Raw genomic sequence first — 22,015 nt, 5'->3', positions numbered from 1 at the left:
CTTAAATTCAAAGTAAAAATGGGCTTGAAGACGTAATCTTGATATTACATAAAATTACTTTGCTTAACATAACTGGGTGCGAACAGTAGGTATTAATCGCAGGACTGATATTAATGCAGCGTCGGTTCCGTAACGGGTCTATTATTTCCTCTTTTTCTTCGCAAATAGGATATTGGACCCAAATTACCATTTTCACATCTACATAAACATAATAAGGCACTGACTAGGCGCTTAATGGATTAATAATAGGTAATATTGAACTTGTGAATATACCAATGTAGATAACGCAAAACCACGTCTAAATATTAAATACTAACAACTATGTATTATCTTATTACGGCAAAAACACCTAAGTACATAAATAAATAACATAACAAATATCTCGATAAATATCTCGATTCTATATTTTAAGCACTAGAAGCATAAGGGTTTTCTTAATAACTAGATTAAAACACGTCACCGCTGTTGTTGCCTGCGGCGTTGCGCTCACGTTTGCATGGGACTCAAACTTCAACATGTAGGTATTGATTGATAAAACAGGAAATATAGGTATACACATATATCACATTCGGAAAATGTCTTACTACTTATTTCATACTAAATGTTGCCCGCGGCGTTACCCGCGTGAAAGCCTTTCTCGCTACAAAAGTCGTTAAAATACAGAGAGATGTCAGCGCTGTCTATTTAAACAATGAGATAAAAAAAACACTATGTCCCAAGGGACCAAATTACCGGAATTTAAAATAGCCTATGAATCCCGAAAGGGTTTGCGAAATTTCATCTAAATACGTTCGGTTGTTTCTGCGTATACTTCTTTCAAACATCCAAATATTTTCACAACCTATCGCATTTATTATAAATGCAATAATTTGTGAAATTCTTTGGATGATATTTTACATTAATTATAATTGCGAAAGTAGATATAAATTGAGAAGGATTAAATAATCTTTAGAAAATCCATAATAACATCAATAAAACTGATAAATTCAAAATAGGAAATTTTGTGTGCAAATTGTCACTATGAATTACTTTTTAGTACATACATAAACATAACATAACATCACGCATTTATCCCCGAAGGGGTATGCAGAGGCGCAACTAAGGCACCCACTTTTCGCCAAGTATGTTCCGTCCCATGATGTGATAGGGGGCGAGCCTATCGCCATATCGGGCACAAATTCCAGACTCCGGGCTGATACTGAGCAGAAAAACCCAAATATCACTTTGCCCGACCCGGGATTCGAACCCAGGACCTCAGAGCGCTATGATACCGGGCATGCAATACAACTACGCCACCGAGGCAGTCAAACTTTTTAGTACCTTAAAAAAACTCTAAATCAGTCTATAAATGTCTCTGCGGGGCTAATTAATAATATATTAATAAAAACTCTATACTTAAAAAATATGAGTTTAACAATAACGATGTTAAAATCTTTGTGATTTTCATCTTTCAAAATTAATTACACGCGCTTAGCACAATTTCGGGATGTGCGTAGGAGTAGGTTAAGTACCTAAATATGTTGTATAACAAAAAATATACAATATTTTTGCTATGTATTATATAGTATAATATTTTCTATAAATTATGTAATTTTCCTATAGTTGTTAATTTAATAATAGTTCAAAATCATAACGCATCCCCTCATCTGTACAACTAAACGATATGCCTGTGTATTTAGCTGTAAAAGGACGAGTGTTCGCTCATAGCACCGACACAACCGGCGCCATGTGTGTGACAGCTTACACGAACTAGTTCCGTCACTGTTTGAAAATTAGGCTTCAAATCTCAAATAGGAAACGGTCATATTTGGCAGCTAAAATGTTTGCTTATTGCTCGGGCAGGAATACGAATCCTACTCAGGGTTATTATTTTTAAGATGTGAATGAACTTAGGGGTTATTACGCTCCTTAATATGATAGATACTAGAGTAAGTTTGAATGCGGAACTTATAAAATATCGTGCAGATACGTTATGAATTATAATGGCACGCCTAATTAGTCTTTCTTGACCTATATTGATGTAAACAAACATTTCACTTCCTGTATGGCTAGGTCAAACGGAAAACGCTCCATGGCAGTACCGTCGTGGCGCTCAGACGCGATGTGGAAGTTTATCAACTAAACGCGTTTCTAGCGCGCGCCAACATACTACCGGGTGCCACCGTCGCAACCTAATAACTAATAGGCTAATTATAGAGCGATTAGAGTAACGTGTTCAGAGATAGGATGCCATCAATAGTATTAACGCAAAGACCTAGTTCCTACAGCGAGCGTGTGAAATTAATTACAATCATAATTATGACTGCCACCATTTCACTGTAACATAGACTGGTGCAAGGCGCTTTTTGAGGTGATGCTGGTAAATATTTAATTTACAATAAGTTGCCCTAACCCGTAACGGATTGGCGTTAACGCCCTTCGTAACAAGGAATTCCATTCGGCTGCCTGCTCTAGGATTGAACCGACACGAGGATCCCAGGTTATAGTTTATTTTATAATATTGTTCATAGATCTATCAGATAATGCTCATTGAGAGAACATAATTATATTTAGAAAAATAGCTTTTGTTCGCAGCTCTGCGCTCGTGAAACGTTTTTCCCGGATAAAAGTCCCGCTTTATATTTTGATGGGACAAAATGGAGCTTATATTTTAAGTAAGACCTCTAAAATACATTGGGAGAAACTGCATTCAACTCCATGCAGTATTTTTTTTCATGCAGTAGCTTTTTCAGGCAAACAAACGAAAAAAAATTGTTTTGGCATTAGTTGCTTTAATAAAGACCATTAATTTTTCTTCAGTATCTTTAAAGCACAGACAATCGACATGTTAGAATTAAATTGTATGTATACATAATTATATTCGTCAAGCTATTTACAATTATAATTATAATATCGCTAAACATTTGAAAACACACGTGATTCCATTTCTACAGTAAAATACGGCTACCCGGCGTCATGATTATTAAATCTATGTGAATTTAAATCCCACAACACCCAGATTTGAGACCAATATTTGCAGATCCCTCAAACATTTGTCTCCATATGACACATCCGCCCGCTTGTCGGTTCACACTTCTCTACTCTAGAACATGTGTAATGATATTAACTAACTTATTTATGAAGAAGCTATCATCTATGCCAATACAGCGTTTGGCAAATGAGGTCAACGTTGTGTTAGATAGTACGCAAATAACATGTAGATCTGCATACTACGTACGGAGCTTGTGCAAACTGGGCGGGATTTCCGCACCTCCGGTAGTTATTGGGAGTAAGTATAACAACTCTTTTATTATACCCCGTATAATATCGTTATATGTTATTAAACATATATGCCCTAACCTATGAAGGCTCTTACATTTCGACTGTTGAAAGGCTAATTGACTTAAGCGACACTGAGTTTCATAAATTCTCGTCTAGGTCTAAGCATCTATTTTCTAAACATTTATGTGCTACAAAAGCAGATGTCGTCGAACTCTATCGTTCTTACTTAATATATTGGTCTTAAAACCAATGTACATATTTGCCCGATATCATAAATAAAAAAAAAATACATGTTTAAAATTAGCACCTTTTTCTACGATTATTTAACGTAATATTTTTTTTTCGAAAAGAATGTCGCTTAATTCAATTAGCCTTACATCGTCGATATGAATTTATAACATCTTAAAGTATTTATTTTACTACGGAATATTCAACAATTATAATCTTTCCCAACCCTCCTATTTATTGTTGATATAAATATCTATTTAAGTTGCGGCTTGAAATCGAGTCGATTTCAGACGCTCTTCAGGCATGAGTGTTGTCAGACACTGGCTGACAGCAGTTGCAATGGCAGATAATTAAATAAAGCGAATAGCTCTATCATTTGCTCGAGAGTTCAATAATCAAACTTAAAACGCGATCATTATTAATTAATAGTTATAAATAATATATGTGACATTATAATTTTTTTTATCCAGGCCTCACTGCACCTGATGATAAGTGAAGAGACGCCAAAAAACATATTGACCGCCCAGAGAGATAATCATCCCAAGAAGGTCGGCACCATTATGCCGGCCTGTTTAATTGCTTGTTCACGCTCCGCTTGAACGACTCCAATTTAAAAATGTATAATACCAATAATGTAGTACGCTAATAATTCTAATTAATATTGATATCCATATAATATTTTTACAACAATAGCCCTATCACGATTATGAAGAAACTTTGGTGCTGCTGAAAGCTTCGTCCGCGTGGAACACCAGCGTTAAAGACATGGGAAGAAAGTCCGACTGCATACTTGGCCAAAAAGTATCCGTGTATTACATATGTCTATTGTCTATACGCTTACCCAGGATATGGTCGTTCTATGCGCCTGAGTTTATCTAAATCCGTTCAGCATTTTCTGCTTTCTAACAAACATCATGAACATTTTCATGAACTTTCGCATTTATAATAGAAGAAGTGTCATGGAAATAACGTACCGAAAAGGAATAGGGTGCCTTTATCCCGGATAATAGAAATGTTTCCATTGGATAAAGTTTAACTCCTCTTTCCTCAGAAATTGCCGCTACCAAAAACACAACAGGAAAAACTAAAAATATACACACCTACAGAATTATAGGTTTTAGATGGAAATATCTTTGTTTAATATTTGTATATAAGTAACCCTACTGAAAATATAATTGCATATAAAGAAAACCAATTGCCCTATTAACTATAGACTTATTATCTTATACACTTATAAGTAAATAGTGAGTCAAATTGTTTTGAATAAAACATTCGTCCTATTTTCAATCCTTCCTTTAATTTTCCTATGTTGTTATATTTTATAGTTTACTATTATGATTAAGTATACAAAACAAGTTTCCTATAGATTAAATTGTTACGTAATTGTAACTTTTAAACGCCTTAATCACAGAGTAAGGAAGTTGTACAAAACAAATCTATAGCGCCCAGTATCCGATACTATCAGCTAGTGTCAAATGTCAAGCCGATGGAATGAAATCTTGATTAAATTGCGTTGAGTGCCTACCGTAATGACCAAATCTCCTAACTTTTCACTGTAATGGAGGTTGCGTCAATCGAATATTACGATAATGAGATACATTTGCTACGTTAATTTCCACTTAAACGGCTGGTATTAAAATATTTTTAGCGAAATCACATTATTACTATGTAGTTACGGTTTATCATTAGCGATATTCAAATGCTCTTTGTATAAATGTATTTGATATCTTAAAATCATATTTAACAAATATTTTATCAGATGAAGGCAATAACGTACGGACCGGTTATACCTAATTACGGTGTTATGTAGCATACAAGAATTTGATATTGATATATCAGAGACCCATGTTTTGAATAATTCTGAAGTAGTGATATCTGACCTTTAATGTTGAGCGATTCCACTGTATTTTGATAACAATACGCATCAAACCTGAAGTTAGTGTTTTTTTTTCTTCATATATTGTAAACTGCTAGCTTAGCTGAATTTCTGTCACGGTGGACAATCTCAACTGAGATCAGCCAAGTAAGCAGGAGATATTATAGTGCACATTACCTACACTCTCGTAGTCCGGTGAAACCGCAACCCGACATAACCGGAGAGAGATCAGGCGCAGGACCAACGACTTAACGTGCTTTCCGAGGCACGCATTGCAACACACCACCGAGGCCGTCGAACACAGGGTCATTTTGACATTGCGTTACTAAATGAAACCACGTACTTATCTACTCGAAAATAACATTTTAATATTACGCGCCGTAATTCCACCACTACTTATTCTAAGAGAATTCGTCGCAGCTGCAATATTATACTAAAAGTATTCACTATTCAGAAATATACTTACGCACGCAGCATATTCGCATTAACTACAGAATGATCAAAAATCAATAAACTAAAACCAGGATTTTTGGTGAAAATATTTATTATTAATAGATGATTTTTTGCACAATGTCAGCAAAAGTGAGGCCGAGTATATGGTTTCATTTAGCAACGCAATATCAAAATGACCCTGTATAATTGTTACACAACAAAATTCTGCTATGAAAATAATTCTAAAGCTAATTAATGGACATGTTTATTTTTGACTAGAATATGAAGTATCCCTACCCTCTACCGCCCGCTGAATTTCATGGTCATTCATTATGTATTGATTACTTACTAATATCAATATCGTAATGTACACAAGGTCATAATTTGTCTGCTCGATATAATTCAGCAGACTCTTCGAAAGTTTATCGGTGAGAAAGAAATATTTATGGTAATGGTGTATTAAGAAAAACTGTTACCATTTCTATCACGTAATGTACAAAATATGTAAATATAAAGCGCTGAGAGTTTTGCTCGCAGGTACGAAGCTAAATAGGTGAAAAGAGAAAGAATTTGTACAGCTTTGATAATGAAATGGATGAACCCGGCCAGTAGATATGGCCAGTGTTCCACTCAAGAGTAAAAATAATTCCATCTTACTGGTTAATGTGCCAGTAGGTGCCCGTGTTTCATTCAATAAACGGAACGGATTTTGCTGAAGGTAGGTAACTCAAGAGGTCTTTAATTAAGAAAATCCTTTTAATACGTTGAAAGAAAGTAGTAAATGAAATCATCCTTTTTAAACATTTGCTAATGAAAGTAATTCCGACTAGAATATTTTATAGTTTACATAGCAAAAGGTACCTAATATTACTAAAATATTTACGTTCATTAATAAGTAGATTTAATTTATTTGTCAAACAAAGGCAACCTTTTAAATAATGTAGCTTTAAACATGCAGTTTCTTAGTTTCATACAAGAGAAAATAACAATGAACCTTTATAAAATGAACTTTGTTGTATTAAAATGCCCTGGCTTGCGTATATGCTCTTCTCACTAAGGAAGCCATTTAACAAAATAAATAATAAAGAATGACCACGCGGGTATCCTTTTTCATATTACATTAAAAATTGAAACATCTTAATATTATATCAATTGTTATTGAAAGTTGTAATTGATATACAGGGTCACTTTGACATTGCATTACTCAATTAATACTACATACTCCTCATTATCTTCGCTGACATTGTACCAAATAATCAGGACATAACGAATATTTTCACCAAAAATCTTGGTTTTAGTTTTCAGATATTTTGATAATTTTGTAGTTTAATGCGAATATGGCGTGTGCGTGAGTGTATTTCTGCCTAAAAGCGTGATGTTGCCGCTACGACGAATTCTCTTAGAGTAATACTAGTGGCATTAGGGCGCGTAAAATTAAAATTACTTTTTATTAATATTTATTTTGTTCGAAATTGACTCTTTTATATTTTATATCTACAGGTCAAGTAACTTAATGTAAAGTGTTATTTCCAAATAGATAAGTATGCGGTTTCCTTTATTAACGCAACGTCAAAATAAGCCTGTATTATTTTTAAAAATCATAAAACGATACATAACGCAGATGTGAAACATAAACACTCCTCCTCTAATATTGTGAAGCCATGAAAGTTTAATTAATTATAATTAAGTAAAAGAGATAATAAATTACAGGTATATTATTTACCACAAGATAAGAGGGAAATAGTGTAAATAATATTATTATAACTGGTTATGCATGCGTAGGTGTTATGAGATTGCCATATCACAGGGAGCAAGCATTAAGAAGACCTTAATGTTTATCGATTTAACCAGCGCCTGTTAGTCGGATATATTTATGTGTGATAATTGGTGTGTAAAGATATTTTACCGAAAATACTCTTTTGAAGTCTACCCGACTAAGTTATAAATTACGAGTATATTTCGCCAATATACTTAGTGCTTCCAAAAACACTTTTAGAACAACTAAAACTTTGTCCTCCGCTTATAATTTGAGCCTGCAGTTTTATTTGTTTGTTTGAACAAATTAATGTCTGCACGCTTTGATTCTAAAAGGTATGTAGTTTTACCGAGAAAAAAAGGAGCTATCCATGGAATGGCCGGGCAATGCCGAGACCTGAAACAATTACACATCTACTAGATTAAATGTTTCTACCTCTTCTACGGCTTCATTGCTTTTTTTACATTAGTAAATACGTTATGAAAAATTCTGCCGGAGTCTCATTTATTATATTATACAGGCAAGGCAGAGTAACTTTTCTGAACCTGAAGTTAAAGGGCGTCAAGTCCAAATATAAGGTATGTACTATGAGCGTCCAAAGACCGTATTTGCTTTTGTGCTCAAAATTTCTCAATTAATAATAAAGCAGATCTAAGATGGTTGAAAACTGGGTCAGTATCTAGAATAATTTGCATAAAAAGAAGTTAAACACCTTTTTTAGTTATTACAGCACAGAAAAACACACTCACTTGTGCGTAGTAACTACCAATTTAATCACAGGAATTATCACAGATCATTAGGACTCTAGCTCTGAAATTGGCTCACCTATTATAATACATTAAGTGTACAATGCCATATGAAATTTGCAACATTTTTTTGACAACTATATAGAATACAGTGTATTTGTATGTTCAGTTGCATTTCCATTTACATATTTATTTTCAGTAAGTTTGTAATGTTGACAGTTAAATTAAGACAAGGTACGTAAAAAATACTAGGTAATATAGTCAAATTTTATTAGAATACGCTTAATTCTAAATCTGCAGGCAACCTAGTATATTGTCACTTATTATACCGCACAGTAGCTTTATATAAAACGGGAACAAATTCAAAATCTAGTCTAATCTTTCCAATACATTGTGTAGTTTCCCACTAATGCCTTTTAAATTTATTTTTGTACTTAATCGTCTTTTTTGGGACTATATTGAAAGGTCGTCTCCATGATATGTGGAGAAAATATATCTTATTGCTAGGTGAATAACTTCCACCAAGCACTACACAATAAAACCTTTAATATTGTTTAAAACAGCAGTGTATATAAAGTCACTAAGTCTTGCTCATAGTAATATCCACATAAAAGCCCGTTACTGATTTAAAAATTACCCTACTAAGATATAAGGTAGATCATTGAAAGAATATTCATAAACAATGCGACATTTCCAGCTTAGTAAGTACGCGCAGGCTAAGAAAAAACAATCCTTTGCTTCATTTATTCGTAAATTAAACAGGTACACGTTCCTTTTATATTTGATACGAGTTAAAAGAAGCCAGGCTGAAATTAAACTGATAGAAATATAGCCCGCAAAGGTATATAAAAATAACCTTTATAGTAGTTAATAAGAGAATATTATAAAAAACATATCAACATATGAATCGCCGTTCAATATTTCCCAACTACCTTTTTAAGATAGGTCTTCAATATTGTAAAGATGTGGTTATTCCCAAGGACACTGGTCAAATTATCAAAATATTTGATCAAAAGGAAACGACGCGGCGCACCGAACGATATAGATACTTTGTTAAATGATATATTTATTCTATTATAAAAGTTTATGAAACGCAATTTCGACGCAGTTTTATAAAAAGATACTGCGTAATAAAACTACTATGATTAAAATCAGATTTAAGGGGAACTTTGTACATAGCTCGTGCAGCTGTATTCTCCCTTCTTATTTACCTCGCGTTTTATATTGCATATATTTGGGGTCCGAAACTCAGAGGGGTGGAATCAAATAGGGTTCCTCATTAGTGTCCGATTGACTGTAGTTGAAGTATGAGTAACAAAATAAAAACTATTGTACCTATGTTAGCATGTATCCATTTTGATACCTTTTACTGTACCTATTTTGACAGAATAAAACACTATCAAATATCTAGATTATAGTGTACTCAGTGTATTGTTATAATGGTATTCAAATATCAGTAAGCCTCACGGGATCGTAATACTGAACAATAAATCGCTATCTATTGAAAAAATCAAATTGCGCTCATTCACACACAACAATAACGACTTAACTGCATACCATTTTAAAATACTGTTATTAGTATCGACTTTGTAGTTTAGAAAAGTTTAGCAATACTGCATAAATAATAATAATAACTCTACAGACTTAAATACCTTTCTGAGACGGAAACCTACAAATATCTAGGTATGCCTGAGGCTCTGGGTATTGTGTGAGTGCAGACGTAAAACAATCGGTGAGGGAACGTTTCTTTGGCCGCTTGAGAAAAGTACTCAACAGTTTTTTTATCGGGTGGGAACAAAATTCGCGTCTTCAACGGTTGGGTTATGCCTATACTCATGTACTCTTTTGGTATACTCAGATGGACTCAGGCCGAATTGGACGCCCTGGATAGAAAGGTCCGGACTCTACTGACGCCACATCCTATGCACCACCCACGATCGTCAGTGATGAGATTGTACATACCGCGGAAATGCGGGGGCCGAGGTTTACTTAATGCTAAGGACTTGTATAATCGCGAGGTGTGCAATCTTTGAGATTATTTCCTTCACAGTGAAGTGGGCATGCATAGGTTTGTAGTTAAGGATAAAAGATTACCCCGCTCTCCTTGGCGAAAGACAACTAGCGGAGAACTGGTATTAGCTATCAGGGAGCGCCGGGAAATATTAAAGAGCAAAGAAGTATACGGTCGGTTCTATCGGGCCCTTCATGGACCTGATGTAGACCGGCGTGCGTCCGTATCTTGGCTACGTTTTGATAACCTCTTTGGGGAAACTGAAGGTTTGGTCTTTGCAATTATGGACGAAGTTATCAAAATGAACATATAGGAAATACATCCTGAAGGACGGTACGGTCAATATTTATTGGGCATGCCATCGTTCTGGTGAATCCATCAGGCATATAATTTCCGGTTGTTCGTATCTTGCTAATGGCGAGTACTTTCATAGACAGAACGTTGTAGCCAAGATCGTACACTAGCAAATTACTCTTCGATATGGTATTGAGTCTTCTGAAGTACCATTTTACCAATATATACCACAACCAGTTCTCGAAAATGATCATGCAACACTGTATTGGGATCGTTCTGTTATCACAGACAGGACAATTCTTGCCAATAAGCCTGATATTGTGATAGTAGATCGATTGTCGCGCCGGGCAATACTTGTTGATGTCACCATTCCGCATGACGATAGCCTTGTTAAGGCCGAAAAAGATAAAATGTCTAAATATTTAGACTTGGCACATGAGGTTACCGACGTGTGGGACGTGGACTCTACAATTGTAGTTCCGTTTGTCTTTTCTGCGCATGGGTTGATACCAAAAAGCCTCGACCAACATCTTCAGAAGCCCTTAATTGGCCGTTGGGTTGGAAGCCAGATGCAGAAGGCAGTATTGCTGGACACGGCGCGCATTGTGAGGAGATTCCTCACTTTGAATCCCTAACCGCCGGTGGCCTGGGTCTTGAGCTTCGCCATCGAAGGGTCATTAATTTTTTTTATATTTTTATATGCATATTTTTTTATATATATATTGTAAAAATGTAACAATAAAACCTTTAAAATAAAGAGAATTGACCATAACTCTAAATATAACTAGTATATGTAGGCTTCATACATTTCACGCCTTAACGGTTTTACTGATATGGAAAAAAATAGTTATGAGGATAGTTTGAACTCCGGTCTCCGAAAACGGACATGGGATACTTGATTTTAAATGAAGGGCGAAATAGGGGTGGTTTAAATGGGAAGTTATGAAGCTTACATGGATAAAACCCTAATCAGTAGGAAATTTGATAGAAATGAACTTTAAGAAAAATGTTCAGGCATAGTTAAAAAAAAATCAGAAGGCTTTTTGATCTTTCATCGTAACAAGTAAAATTTACTCTATTTTTAGATATTTTTCCTTAATTCATTTAGTTTTAATTAAATATATATTTTTAAAATAAGTATTTATTTATTTTATATTAAATACTTTCTAGCACATATAAGGTATAAAAAGAAATATATACCATAGAGACTAGCCTTCAAATAGTTCACTACAAATGCATATTATGTTTCCATATATATTATAATTCTCTTTGATGTTATGTGTATATTCAAACATTACATGGAATAAATCCTATAAAATTGCCTCTATTTGTTAAATACTTTTAACTTATACTGAAAATGAAAGGCTAAACTCTAGAAATTGCATCGTCTCAACAGGGTGCGGTTATATCGAGGCGTTGAAGTTCTCGTGTAATCTAACTCCTAGGTATCAACGTTGACAATGGTATGACCTCGGTCGAGCCTGTGTGTTCGTGCCGTAGATTCATATCACAGCTTGACTCTACACGACTTTGACGTGTCGGCAGTCAGTTTTCAACTCCACAGGAAATTTTAATTGCTCTTTTTGAAGTTCCAACTTCACACCCAGTTATATGTTTTTGGCTTGTTATGAAGTTAAAAATGTAAAGAAATATTCTAATACAAGGGCACTGAATTACAAAATATGTATTTAACTAAGTATTTTTGATCTGTAACGCGTACAGACTAAAAATTACTCAATTATGTAATTACTATATATACTTACTTAATATTGTTGTAAGTCAGAGATTTTTATTTACTTAATTCACATTTCAAGCCTTTCCATTGTCTTAAATGCTTTTCCGAGTACTTCTCAAATACGACTATTATAATTATAATCAAATGTAAGATAAAAAAATGTATTAGCAGGATAGCTAAGTGACTGAATCGATAAGCACCAGATGGTCTAGACCTAGCCACGTCTGGCGTGCCAGTCGACAAAAGTTTTTATCCAAGAACGTGAACTGAACGAATATAGGTACGGTTTTTATAGGTCTCCTCAAAGGGATCCTTTATAAATCTGTATATTCGCTGTCTAAGGTAACTGGGGGCAAATGTGATATTAACTATTTTATTATAACAATAGTCGTCCCATTCAGAATCTGGAATACTTAACCACATCGCGTGTATGTTTAAAACTAAATATAATATCAGTTTATCCAATGCGCTATAACTGTTACAAGACTTAAATCGTTACGCTGCATTATTTATCAATGTTTCCAAAATATTAGTCATTGATCAAAATCAGACAGGCAAATTTTTTTTCAGATTAAAGACGGCCTTGTCTTTAAGGTATATTTACCAATACCACTTTGTGTAGAATGTGTAGCAATACACTTAGGTATACATTCGTTGTGAATATGGACTATTAATAATACATATTGTATCCACTTCTACTTCGTTGTATATCTAGTTCATTTAAGAAATAAAAAAATATAAATTATGAAATTCGTGAGTTTTGTAAGTTCATTGCTACGGAAAAAACTTAACCGCCGGAGTTTCTCAACTCATTATGTAAAATTTTATAAACTTGTGTGCAGAATCGTTGCCCAACGAGGTAGGTGCGCTGTTTGACCGGACTCAGAGAAAAATGTGCCCCAAACATAAACACTTAAAATATTGCAATCCATTGTTTATCATAATGGCGTACGAAATGAAAGTATGAAGTGTGGCGCAAAATATAAATTCTCATTATTTCCCGAAAACAACGAAATCAATTTTGTCACGACTATTTTCTCTTACAATATCGGGGATATAAAGATTTCATCGAGTTTTCTCAGAAACGCAATTTATTATTGCATGAAGCTATGTGCGAATACTTTTATAGGTTGAGCGATAATACCAGCGGTGCCCTTATATTTTATTTTCCGAGTAAAAAAAGAAATCTACCACCCCAATGGATGTTTACCAAATGTGTAATGGCACTAACGAAAATTTACTGGCAGCGGAAAGTTCTTAAAACTAATAGCCTATTACTATTTAGTTGTAATGTAACATTAAATATTCTGTAACGATTAGGATTATATAAAGGATACATTGACACCATTACAATTGGAAACTAACGCAAAGTTGTATAAAAATAATTTTAACAAAAAATTAAACCGCCTTCAAAAACCACTCAAAACCAAAAAATTATTTCACATAACAGGTATATATTGGATACCAATTTTGGAGTCGGTGCCTAATTAAAATTGCTAGTTAGCTATATTTGTTACATACTCCGTCTATGAGCTAAATTTCTTTCAAATCAATTAAAAGGAGTAGGTTTGCGTGTACTACTAACAAACATACACAGTGAAAGGTGTAATACCAAGCACATGTATGGTGTTTCATCTTTTTATTTCCTCTTTTTTCGAGGCAGGGAGTGTAATATACCCACATTTGACCAGCTATATGTAACAGGGGAAGATTTTGGGTAGTGTACAGTTCACAAATTTAAATATATCCTTAATAGCTTCCATTTGCTATGCTGCGGCGGTGTGTTTATCTCCGGTGACGATCTGACTTGCTGACTTTTTACGCTGGCAGCACATTGTTTTCGTATATTCGTAAATGTATTTATCTAGCTTAACTAGCAATTTTAATTAGGCACCGACTCCAAAATTGGTATCCAATATATATACTGTTATGTGAAATTATATTTTGGTTTTGAGTGGTTTTTGAAGGCGGTTTAATTTTTTGTTAAAATTATTTTTATTTTTTGCTTTTTTGTGTTAGTAAAAAATAGACCGTCTCGATGGCGTAGTCGTGTTTTGCTCACGATGCGACTATCACACTGAGGAGTTACACCTCTGAGTACCACTGAAAAGGGGAAAAGGTGTGATGCTATTTATATGTATATAAGAAGTAGATTCAAGCAAACCTAACGCAAAAACACAACTGATATATTTGGCTCACAGTACGACTATCGCGCTGTGGTGTTACACCTCTGTCTACCTCTGAAAAGGGGAAAAGGTGTGATGCTATTCATATGTATATAAGAAGTAGATTCAAGCAAACCTAACGCAAAAACACAACTGATATATTTGGCTCACAGTACGACTATCGCGCTGTGGTGTTACACCTCTGTCTACCTCTGAAAAGGGGAAAAGGTGTGATGCTATATATATATGTATGTATGTAAGAAGTAGAGTCAACTAAACCCAAAGCAAAAACACAACTAATGTATTTCGCCCGCAGTACAACTATCGTGCTGAAATGTGACACCTCTGCCTACCCCTGAAAAGGGGAAAAGGTGTGATGCTATATTTATGTATGTAAGAAGTAGATTCAAGTAAACCTAACGCAAAAACAACTGATATGTTTCACACACAGTACGACTATCGCGCTGAAATGTTACGCCTCTGCCTACCCCTGACACTCGGAAAAGATGTTATGCTATATGTATAAGTATATGAGAAGTACACTCAATGCAAAAACATAACTAAAAACGTCATAGGAAAGCAAAATTCGCGATTTCGTTTTCTAGTACGACATCATTATTCTAGTTTTTTTAGTTTTAAAACCAAACTACTGAAGCGATGTTGAAAAAATTTTATGGGACCAAACTGGAGAGAAATTATTTCGAATAAAAAAAGAATTTTCCAAATCCATTCATAAATGAGCGAGTTCTAAGGTAACAAACATACAAAAAAAAATAAAAAAAATAAAATTCACGACGAATTGATAACCTCTTCGTTTTTTTGAAGTCGGTTAAAAAAAGTCTAAAATGCCAAGCCTACGGCTCTAACGGGTTAACCCAGATAATATTGGAAAACCAGAGTCTATAGGTAAAGTTTACGTTGATTGAAGCAGTTAATTAATTAGCTAATTTAACCTGTAAAACAAAATACAATAATGATGTACAAATAAAATAATACAACAAAATTCTGGTATTTTATATATTCGGACTCGTTTACAACAATTTCCAAGCAGCTATTCTCTCAACAACAAACGTAAGACCTCAGCGAGTATCACGCATGATACGGGCATAAGAACGCATCAGATCAAATAACTTGCTCGCTCGAACTCCAACATGTTTGTTTTGGGAAGTTTAAAGACAACTTTAGTTTATTGTCTTAGAATGTACAACGTCCCTTACAGGTTACAGACAATGTATTTTATAATATATTCAACAATGTAATCCGGGTTTACATGCCTTGAGAGTCTCTGGTTGCAGGCAAAATACATTATTTCTATCGTATATCGTGTGTATAATTTGTGAGTAGCATTGCGGAACGGATGATCGAGTACCTTTCCAAGTTACAAAACCTTTAGTTAATAAAAAAACAAACCAAAGAATGAGATCTCACTAACGACTATTAAAATCTCTACGATAATCATATGTACGAATTTTCATTAATTAGTATCTGTAGTTGAAAACACGAGTACCTCACTCTCAGGCGACATTGAACAGTAATTACTGCAAACACTTATCCGTAGTTTATAACCTATTCCAATTTTAAACATTAATTTTATTCATAAGCAACTAATAAGCGATGATACCACGATTCATTCATCCTTTATTTACAGAATGTCTATTAAACTAAGACATATTGTGAACAATCCCGGTCATCTAATGTAGTATTAGATTACAAAACGTATATTCGTTTAAAAATCGGGGAATCAAGCAAATGGATTATCTACACAATATGAATTTCAACGTATTATCTTTCGTAGACTTTGAAGACGTTCAGAAATTGAATAAAATTTCTGAATTTTCCTACGACAAAGGACTTATATAAAATTTTATTTCTACTTACAAATGTGTTAATAAATACTTAACAAAATGCATTACTATATTAAATACCCTACGTCGTTTTGACATGATTACAAAGGATTTATTTTGATTAGTTAATTCTCAGAATCTGATAGAAGATTGAGATTGAGATCGTTTACTGAAAATGGCTGTTAACCGTGACACAACAATCTTGGAAATTCAATGAAAGTCCCGTTTGAATATAAAGCTTATCGCTATAAGCTATTTAATCTACGAATTATAACGGAGGTAGGTACAGTCCCAAACAGACCCGATATAGTTTAATCTTTTTGATTTGAAACAAGTTACATCTGTTTTTGTACATTTAACACACCAATCTTATCAACTGGTCGAGATACGTGGCCTTTAGACCAATTATTGGGCTATTAAGTAATTAGAATCAGTTATGAATAGCGATTATAACTGAGATAATGTATAAAGAGGCAGTTTAGTAGTGATGTCGTAAATGCTTTCAATTACAAAATATATTTGGATTTACGCCCATTAGTTTTCGACGAAACTCTCGGGGTTCGATAATTGTGAGCATAAATAGGTCGCTAGCTTAGTTGGTTGCGGAACGGACTGCCGAGACGAATGTCCGCAGTTTCAAATCCTAAGGGCACACATCTCTGACTTTTGTAAAAATTATATGTGTATTCTTTTTAAATTATCGCTTGCTTTAACGGTGAAGGAAAACATCGTGAGGAAACCAGCATACCTGAGAATTACTCTATAGAAACTTCGAGGTTGTGTGAGGTCTACCAATCCGCTCTAGGCTAGCGTGGTGGACTAAAGGCTAATTCCTCTCAGTAGTATAGGAGGCCCGTGCCCAACAGTGGGACAGTGTATAGAACAGAACTTATATTATTATTATGTTGTATCTTTCCTGCGGGAAATCACAGCATAAAGGCCGGTCCTTTTGGAAGGCTTGCGTGGGGACATGGATCCAACACGTAGAGGCCCCTTTAAGATACATTACTCTAGTTGGGGTTTATACAACTTGCGAGTACTCTCTCTGTCTATACTTATGGAGGAAATACAGCCAAAGACAGCGCTTACAAGGTGCAGGGACTATTGCAGAAAAGATAGGAATTATACCGGGTCTATGGATGGGAGCTAGCTGGACTGATTGCTGGGCTATTGACTGAGACAACGGGACGCCTGCCAAGTAAAATATCTCAATCTTATGTATTCAAGGCAGACGGTGACTTGCCCCCCACTAGATGGGCATCCCATAAGTGGCGTAAGCCAAGGATGCAACACCGGTGTGGGTGGCTTAAGAGTGTCGAGAGGTGTGCACCGATTTCACCATCGCTGGTCGCTATCGCGTCCCGGAGCGGGCTTCCTCGCTATTACGCAGATTGAGCACTTCCACCCTGGAGCTTAGGTTCTTAGCTCTTGCGACTTCCACCCCTAGCCGGCCAGTTAAGGCAAACCAAGGGTCAGGGGGTCTCATTTAGCCCCCACGGAATCAGGGAACGCGGTGTCGCCACTCACCGTCGGCTCGCCACAAAGCCGCCCCTGCGGGCTTATTATTATTATTATATATGCTTTCAATCTGTGTGATTGACTTTATAATTTTATAAAGTCAATTACACAGATTGAAAGTCGAAGTGTTAGCAAGGTACAGCCATTTAAGAGTTCGTAGCTCTTCTAATGTAGATTCATATTTCTCCTTAGCAGAAATTAACAAGCGATTATAATTAGACGGGCGCGAGTATGGATTTATTTTCATAAATCCTGCCTCCTAGTGACATCTACAGTTTTGTAAGTTTATTAATCGCATTATACTGAGAGGTTGAACCAATCGCTAATTAACCTAATCGATATTAATGAAACGTGGATATGCCTGCTAATTTCAGAATGCGTACATGATATTTTAAGACTTACGACACAAAAAGCAGAGTTAAAATTTTATTGGAATTGTATCGCCTAATTTTAAGACATAAGTATTATAGTCCTTCGGGGAAATATAAGACGTATAACTCTAGAGAGCGGCGCTTGCGCTTCCTTTGCACTTCAAATTTTTGCCCGCGAACGCTCGAATATGTTTAAGAAACCTGTTACTATATTAGGTATATAATATAAAAATAGCTTTGACGCTTTACAAATCTTCAGAAAATATAAACCTAATATAAACTACAAACTAATTACTAAAACTAGATTTAAATTCCGTGTCTGCATATTATAATAATATCCTAGGAATGAGAAAAATGCTTGACAAGTGTAAAGTTGAAACCTTTATGCAACGAATGCAGTGGCAGGCAAATGTCTAGAATAAATTGGATGAGAATTGAAACTAAACCACATTTTACGTGCTATTGATGTTACAAAAAAGCAACCCAGGCCTCGGACCGGCTCGAAACGATGTGGCACGTTCTTCCTTTCTAATCTACATTTGATAGAATAACATATAAAGAAAAAAAATATGGTTGTTTTTAAATTCGACCAAAACTTATTTAATGGTGTGGGAAAATAAACTTAACTAGGTACTCGGTACAAGCTTTCAAGTAAACACATATCTCTCTTTATAGTCTGATGAATTCCCACTGATGGGAACTCAAACACTTTTGTTAAATATTCCATGATAAATCTTGTTTTATGTTTAAACTCCGACCGTATGTTGTTGTAACCGTTTGAATTACTAATTAGCGAAATAAAATCTAGTGACAGTTAGTGAGTACTTGGTATGTTAGATATGTACACACTTAATTCGCTGATAACTCTTTTCCAAAGAGTTAGTTTCTGGTAAAAATTTATTGTACGAAAATCCACCCGTCCAGAGATTAAATAAAGGACGATAGATTGACATCTGTGATCGATATCAGCTATTTAAGGTACAAATATGGCAATTTACACCGACTCATGTTAACATACGCGACAAATATATCGTGAGGAAAAAGAGTGAGAATGTTAATCTCTACGAATTCGATTTATAATAAAATATTTTTAAATCTAGATTATAATATGGTGTACTTAGTTTTAAACTAGACCAAATAGATAAATTCAAATTGTTCAAATAATGGAATTGCATGGAACTGAAGTACTCAATTGTAATTAGATTCAATGTGGAGATATCTAGAACTTGAGGCTAGATATTCGATAACAGTTGCCCGCAAATGGTTAGGATATTACGAATGAATTATTGAATGAAAATTTACCTATTTTGTGATTGAATTGGTAATGTACTTTATCCATTACGCGCTACATTATACACCACAGTAACCTAAAAATATAAGCCATAATCTCTTAAACAATAATTTGGGATTCCCATGGGCCAAACTATCAATTTATACGCAAAAGTCGTCACAAGATGAAAGAGACACATAGAAAAAGAAAATACAAATGGAATCGTTAACAGTATTTATTGTCTTAAACATGTCATCAATATTTAATAGTTAATTTACATTGATTTTAATTTACTTTGTCACTATACTTTATTGGTGTGAACAACCGGCCGTCGTGGTCTCAATATAAATCCAATATCAATCTTTCGAGTGATTTCGACTAGATCAATAAATAATTTGGCAATGATAATTAAACGTAGAAAGGTATAATTACTATTTAGGACTTTTTCTTTTAGGGTCAGAAATGAAGTAAAATCTTATATTTATATTAAACTTTTAAGTCAACTCATTGATTTATTAAAATTTAAAAGGTTTAAAACTTCGGTTACATTTAGCTAGTATCAGTTCAACGATAGAAAAACATAATGATATGACAAACTAATGCCAGACAAGTAACCTGCCGACGGACATTGGACAATGGACAAAGGTAAGTCCTTTAATGTAATAAAACGATTGTTACTGCTATACTTATGTATGTGACACACGAAATACTTACTAAATAAATCAACAATTATTGGATAAGTATTTATATCAAAATTACTTAATTATAAATGCCCACATGTGTTAAGACCATAAAAATATTAAACGGCCTTTTATATTTAAAAAGTAGGTACCTTTTCTAATTGCGATCTCATTATAATTACGAAAGCACTGCGAATTAAGAAAATATTATTTACAGCAAATCGAAAAAGACTATATTAAACTTTGATATTGAATATTTCGAGTTATAATCATTATATAGTTATTTTATAATACAGTGTTACCACGGATGTACTTATCCCAATAAAAATAAATAAAAAATATTACCAGAATATATTGGTAATGTGTTTATTTTTGTAATAACAATATGAATACTTTCCGTATTTAAGGATGCATGCTATTTCTAAATAAATATGGTACGTGATATGGCTATCGGTCTTAAAAATCACGACAAAAAGTTGACTGAAACTGTAGAAATTCTCAATAAGACCTCGCAATATGTGATGGCACCTACTTCCTAATTATTGCATCTTTTTATATGTCGGCATTTTATTTTCTTAATAGCTCATTGTAATAAAATAACAATTAGAATTTAAAGCCCATAATTTTTTATTTAAAGGTAAAAAGCATTTTTAGTTCCCTAAAGAGCGGAAGTCAATAACGTTTTAATTTTTGCCCTTGTACAATTGCAAAAGCAGAAAAGAAAATCCTGATACCATAATTCCAGTTTATTTTCTTTTAATTCCTTTAAATGATATCTACTTTATTCACCTTTGTGGCCATAAAGTAGCAAATCAAAATAAGAATGTTCCCGAGGGACAAAAAACACCGTGCAGAGCCAAAACAACTCGCGGAGCAGCAGAATAAATCGCAAATGCTCATTAGATACCGGCACACGTCGACAGAACAACGAAAACTTTTTGTAAACTTTGTAAAAAAATAATACATACCTCCGCCAATGCCATACTGTCCATCCGCACCAACTTTTATTTCTCATTTTCAGTTGTTAAATTATTTGACGAGAGTGTAAAGTTTAAGCGAATACATGGCCCGCCCGCTAAGAACAGTGACGCGAAGCAGTCGAAAGCGCGGTACGATTGCCGTAGCACGAACGCGACGGTCGGCGGACACGAATGTGGGCGCGAGTGTGACTGAGCCCTGAGCACTGAGCAGTGAACACAGAGCGGCACACCGCCGCGCCGAGCACCGCTGTGCGAACAGGGTGGCTCGTGGTAGTCGACACCCTCGCCCCGCACTACGCCGCCCTCGGTGGACGCCGGCCGTCTACGCGTCTACTCTACTTATACAAAATTATTCCACACCGGACATACAGCGCTCAAGAAAAAATACCGTGTAGCACTTTCACCCCCATATAATTTACTTGTCGCGGAATGTTGTAATAACAGCTTTTATGCTTACTTTGAGTTTTTCTACAGTAAAATAACTGCAAAGAAGGATCAATAAGTAACTATAATATTATTGTTATTTATTTTTTAAATATAAATGTCGAATAATTTAATAGTATTATTATGTATATATACTTTTTACATATTTATCATCGAGAATTTATTAAATCTAGGTATCATAGTTTCAGTAATGGTATACAATATACATATAAATAATCTGTAATCAACATCATGATCCTAATAACATGTACAGCGTACCAGTGCCGAATTTTTATTTTTTATGAGTGTAGACCACTTTATTTCCGCCGCCCCATATAGATAGGTTTATTTATGTATGTAAGTTTCTAAAATACTTAATCATTTCCATTTGTTTGTATTATGGAAGGCACTAAAGTTAAAAAACG

General features: G+C 34.5%; 1 protein-coding gene across 1 annotated transcript in view; it reads right to left on the bottom strand.

Annotated features, from left to right (window-relative positions):
* Window positions 1-21,389, bottom strand: part of LOC115444935 (leucine-rich repeat-containing protein 15) — a 46,164-nt gene extending 24,775 nt beyond the window's left edge. Inside the window, exon 1 of the mRNA XM_030170935.2 lies at window positions 21,156-21,389. Coding sequence (XP_030026795.1) covers window positions 21,156-21,202 — 47 coding nt within the window. The 5' untranslated portion in view covers window positions 21,203-21,389. The remainder of the gene's footprint in view (window positions 1-21,155) is intronic.
* Window positions 21,390-22,015: the final 626 nt, after the last annotated feature.

Source organism: Manduca sexta, chromosome 27 (genome assembly GCF_014839805.1).
Source record: "Manduca sexta isolate Smith_Timp_Sample1 chromosome 27, JHU_Msex_v1.0, whole genome shotgun sequence".
Taxonomy (NCBI): Eukaryota; Metazoa; Arthropoda; class Insecta; order Lepidoptera; family Sphingidae; genus Manduca; species Manduca sexta.
Note: the sequence above shows the minus strand (reverse complement) of the source record. Positions and strands in the feature narration are given on the sequence as shown.